General features: G+C 48.5%; 1 protein-coding gene across 6 annotated transcripts in view; it reads left to right on the forward strand.

Annotated features, from left to right (window-relative positions):
* dab2ipb (DAB2 interacting protein b) overlaps positions 1 to 5,000 on the forward strand; it is a 96,692-nt gene that overhangs the window by 55,967 nt on the left and 35,725 nt on the right. Inside the window, exon 1 of one of the 6 annotated variants that reach the window (XM_077011188.1) lies at positions 3,174 to 3,713. The exons of the other annotated variants lie outside the window; for them this stretch is intronic. Within the exon in view, the coding sequence (XP_076867303.1) occupies positions 3,691 to 3,713 (23 nt within the window). The 5' untranslated portion in view covers positions 3,174 to 3,690. Of the gene's footprint in view, positions 1 to 3,173; positions 3,714 to 5,000 lie in introns of those variants that run through there. 6 annotated transcript variants of the gene reach the window in all.

Genomic DNA, 5,000 nt, shown 5'->3' on the forward strand with positions numbered 1-5,000 from the left:
GCAACCAGAGAAAAAATGTAGCACAAATAACATAATTAACACTCACTCTCACTGCCGGTGAAGCACTAAACTGACTAGAGGAGGAGTGTGAAGAGCTCTCAAGTATGAGCTGCAGATGCTGTGTGTGTGATTGTGTGTGTGTGTGTGTGTGTGTGTGTTAGTTTTGAGTGTGTGTTAGTGTGTGTGTATGTGTTTGTGTGTGTGTTTGTGTGTGTGTGTGTGTTTGTGTGTGTGTGTGTGTGTGTGTGTGTGTGTGTGTGTGTGTGTGTGTGTGTAACACGTTGATCCTGTCCCCTATGTGCACTAGTTTAAACGAACCCTGGTGACCATGTCTTCTTGCTCTGGCCCGGTCGTGTTAGCAGACGCAGAAACAGCCTCGCTGGTAAAATTCCCTCAGTTTGCATCAACAAGCGGAGCGTGTTCGCGGTGTCCCGTGTTCGCGCTGTCCCGTGTACACGCTGTCCCCCGCTCTTCTTCGCCCGGCCGTGTTTGGGGAAGCGGACAGACTGGGGGCAGGGGCAGGGGGCGGGGCCCTGGGGTCAGGAGTGTGGAGACGAATGGGTGGCAGAGCCAATGAGCTGGACTTGCCTGGGGGCCAGTGTGGTGGTTACATAAGACCTAAAATCCATGAGAGAGGGAGTGAAAGAGAAGAGGCGGAAGAAAACAGAGACTGAGAAAGAAAACAAGTCTTTTTGTGTGTTATCTCTTCGTGGATTGCTCCCATCTAAAGCACAATCTACATTTTCTTCAACAGCTGTGATGTTTGCAGTGCTGGGTGTGTGTCCCCAGTTTCTGGCCGTTATTCCCAGCAGCTTTTCACTCTTCCCATCATTCCCAGTTTCAATATTTCAGGATATTCTCTGGCTCGTTCTAATTCGGGATAAGCCTTCTCTACTCAGTCTCTCCTGAAGTGCCAGCAATTATATAACACACGTATCTGTTCGGTCTTCATTTCTGCCATATGTGATTTTCCACCATATGTTATCATCGCAGCCTTCCATGTCTTGTTGCAGATACCCCCCCCCCCCCCCCCACTTTGCCGTTCCGCCACACTGACGTCCTTTCGAGCCTGAGAAACAAGTCGCTTTTGTCAGACATGTCCTGCTCCTGGCCTTCTGACTGCGATGTCTCTCCTGATGGCTGTGAGCTCCTCCCTCATCTTCCCTGATGTTTTTGGGACTCGCAGGCGTGAGTTAGCTTGCCTGGAATGCAGGCCCGGGGTGTAGACCGGTGTGTGTCTCTGCATGTGAGCCTCTGCACACACCCCGGGCCTGCATGTGGGTCTCCCCCAGTGGAGCGAAGATGCCCCCCCCCCCCCCCCCCCCCCCCCCATATGACAGGTGCTGCTCCATGCTTCTCGATGCATTCCAGGAGCATACAGGAAACTCTAGCTGTTCCTTTCTCATCGTGTCTCTGCTGTCATATCCCACAAAATGGGAATTAACCACGATGGTGCAAAGCAAAAAAAAAAAAAAAAGTTGACTGGTGTTGTAATTGAAAATGGCGTGACTCATTTCTTCTGGTTAACACACAGAGGACTTGTGCGGCTGCTGAATTATCTGGAGAAAATATTGTCATTTTGTTGCTCTTTGCTTATAACTGTTGTATTATGCAAATAATGAATAACTTCTGACTACAGTGTGGCATAGGAAAGAATGTATGATTAATAATAGCAAGTGATAATCTAGGGTTTTCAAGTGTGTGTGTGTGTGTGTGTGTGTGTGTGTGTGTGTGTGTGTGTGTGTGTGTGTGTGTGTGTGTGTGTGTGTGTTTGTGAATCTGAAGGGGTATTTTGTGGGTGTTTGTTTGGTGTTACCAGACTCAGTCAAACTCATTAATGTATTCCTGAACACAAAGGATAAATACCACGAGCAGATCAGTGGCTCTATTGAGCACTAATGGATCGATCATGCAGGCTCAGAGGAGTATGTACTAGAGAGAGCTCAGAGGAGTATGTACTAGAGAGGGCTCAGAGGAGTATGTAGTAGAGAGGGCTCAGAGGAGTATGTACTAGAGAGAGCTCAGAGGAGTATGTACTAGAGAGGGCTCAGAGGAGTATGTACTAGAGAGAGCTCAGAGGAGTATGTACTAGAGAGGGCTCAGAGGAGTATGTAGTAGAGAGGGCTCAGAGGAGTATGTACTAGAGAGGGCTCAGAGGAGTATGTACTAGAGAGAGCTCAGAGGAGTATGTACTAGAGAGGGATCGGAGGAGTATGTACTAGAGAGAGCTCAGAGGAGTATGTACTAGAGAGGGCTCGGAGGAGTATGTACTAGAGAGGGCTCGGAGGAGTATGTACTAGAGAAGGCTCGGAGGAGTATGTACTAGAGAGGGCTCAGGGGAGTATGTACTAGAGAGGGCAGGGTTATGTACTAGAGAGGGCTCGGAGGAGTATGTACTAGAGAGGGCTCAGGGGAGTATGTACTAGAGAGGGCAGGGTTATGTACTAGAGAGGGCTCAAAGGAGTATGTACTAGAGCACTTCCCTCTGCATATGGAAACACTGGCAATGCATGTCTGCTGCCACACTAGCTGTGAATTAGTCCATGTGTTGTCAGAGAGAGAGAGAGAGAGAGAGAGAGAGAGAGAGAGAGAGAGAGAGAGAGAGAGAGAGAGAGAGGGAGCAGGTCGACTATAGAGGGATAAACAGCAGGAAGGAGACGGGTGAAGAGAGGGGTGATGCTGGTCTATCCTCCTGCTGTTCCTCCCTGTGTGAGTGCTCAATTGTTTTAGCATTGTTGGCCTTTTATGCTGTTCTGAAAACAGCTTGGGCCAGTTGGGTCAGATAAGGATCTTCACTGCGTCTCCCTCCAGATCAGAGAACGCTCCTGGTTGAGCAACTGTCCACATGAGACGCTCCACTGTCAGGACAGGTGGAGTCTGGCCGTGGTCGGCGTGTGTGGCCAGGCTGTACTGTAACGGCCAGCTCCAACATTTCCCCCCTCCCGCCTTCTCTTTGCTCAGCATGTCTCTGCCGTGATGTCACATCCTCTCTTTCTGTGAAAACAAGCAAGGGGATACATCTGGCAATGGTTTAGTCAAACACACACAAGTGAATCCAAAAGAGTGAACCTAGAATTGCCCCTTTTTGGCTGTTAGGTCTCCAACAAGCTACGACGTGTAGTGTGATTAGATAAAGGATACCATTATGTAACCACAGAGTACACACTGTTCACACCCTGCACACACACACACACACACACACACGACTGCAGTCTCTCCACGTATATGTGTCCATGGTTCGCCTAACAGATGTGAGGTCGTTAATATGCACCTGAATTTTCACGCCACTCCGCAGACCGATCCACTGTAGCTACTCTGGCCATAAACGGGTTTCACGGCGTCCCGTGGGAGATTCGTGCGGAACCACACGTGTTCCGAAATGGAGAAAACCCATTGTAATACTTTGTCTTAGTTGAACTTTCGCCGTCGCTGACACTCGTCCATACAACCACGAACCACGCGTGCGAGAGGTATGTGTGTGTGTGTGTGTGTGTGTGTGTGTGTTTGTGTTTGGCGCAATCCCAAGGGAAGTTCCTCATCCTGGGGCCGAGGCGCGGAGAGTCTAGACGTCGTTCAGAACCTCCCCCGCCCCAAATAAAGCTCGGTGGCTAAAACTCAGAACTCTCTGGATCAAGAGTGCAGGAGTCGGAGCTGCCATGCCTGCAGGAGTGAGTGTGGCTCCGGGGAGCGATGTTCCAGCGCTGCGATAAAGTGTAAGTTCCGTCGGTCCTCCGTCTTGGTTTTAAGGCGGTTATGACGTTAAAGGTACGCAGCGCCCGTCACATCGCGTTGATCACTAATACTGTTACACAGATACTGTTACATACACGTGTATGTAACGTGTGTAAATCATAGGCTGCCACTGGCGTCCTGAACTGCGCTCCTGTGCATGGGAAATACGGCGGTGTAGTTTAGCACACTCCCTTATAACTATGTGGAAATGATAAAGAAACGGGCACGTTTGGCGCAACCTACAGCAAAAAGTGCAATTTCGACTTAAGAACTTAAGAGCCGCATGTGTTTATTGTACCGCACAAACATGCGGGATAAATGTGCGCGTTTCCCTCGGAGGTCTCGGTGGTAATAGTGGTGTCCACTGTCAGCAGTATGCAAATCTTTTTGTGTTTTTCTTTTGCATCTTAGCTGTTTTCTTAACGAAATCGGTGCTCCTTGCCGGTTCAATTCGGCTATCAGTGTCTAGTTTTGTAGAGGACGGGTTTTATACTTTTAGGAACATAGGAAATGACATGTTTATTCTCTAGCCACCAGTAATTACTAGGCTGGAGTCCAGTTCCTTGTTTGGTTACCCTACTCTGTGTACCCGGAAAGCAAACACAGTCTCCTCTCGTTTGGCTAGAACTGTCTTCCCTTCTCGTGACCTGTTATATCAAAGGTTCTGTTGTTGCCTTTCTGGACTTTTATTATTAATATCCATCTCCAAATGACACGTGGATGTGTGGATGTGTTCTGTCCTGTAGTCACGCTATTGATCACCTCTGGACACACGCCTGTGTCTTCTCCGTGACCTTGTTGTTTTAGGTCTTTACTGATTTACATCCTGCTGTGTAACACACACACACACACACACACACACACACACACACACACACACACACACACACACACACACACACACACACACACACACACACACACACACACACACACACACACACACACAACGGGACCACTTTCTAGCTAATACTAGGTGTAACTAATTACTTTAGTAATGACTACAATGGCACCCTTAATCTGGTTATTCACACTGAATAAATATAAGAATACACAGCCATACTAGTATGAGCTAACGTCCGGTTTTAGGCTGGACAGTCCGTCTTCCATGTCCTCCGTCCTGCAGAACGTCTGGACGTCTGCTTGTTGTCCTGGAGTGAACTGGCACTTGTTTATTCAGTGTGTCACTGGGGTGTCAAAGTAAATACCTTATATTTCATTGCTTCAGTAGATCACCGCCTATCTTACCGACTGGCTAATTGCAGAAA

Source organism: Brachyhypopomus gauderio, chromosome 7 (assembly GCF_052324685.1).
Source record: "Brachyhypopomus gauderio isolate BG-103 chromosome 7, BGAUD_0.2, whole genome shotgun sequence".
NCBI classification, from domain to species: domain Eukaryota; kingdom Metazoa; phylum Chordata; class Actinopteri; order Gymnotiformes; family Hypopomidae; genus Brachyhypopomus; species Brachyhypopomus gauderio.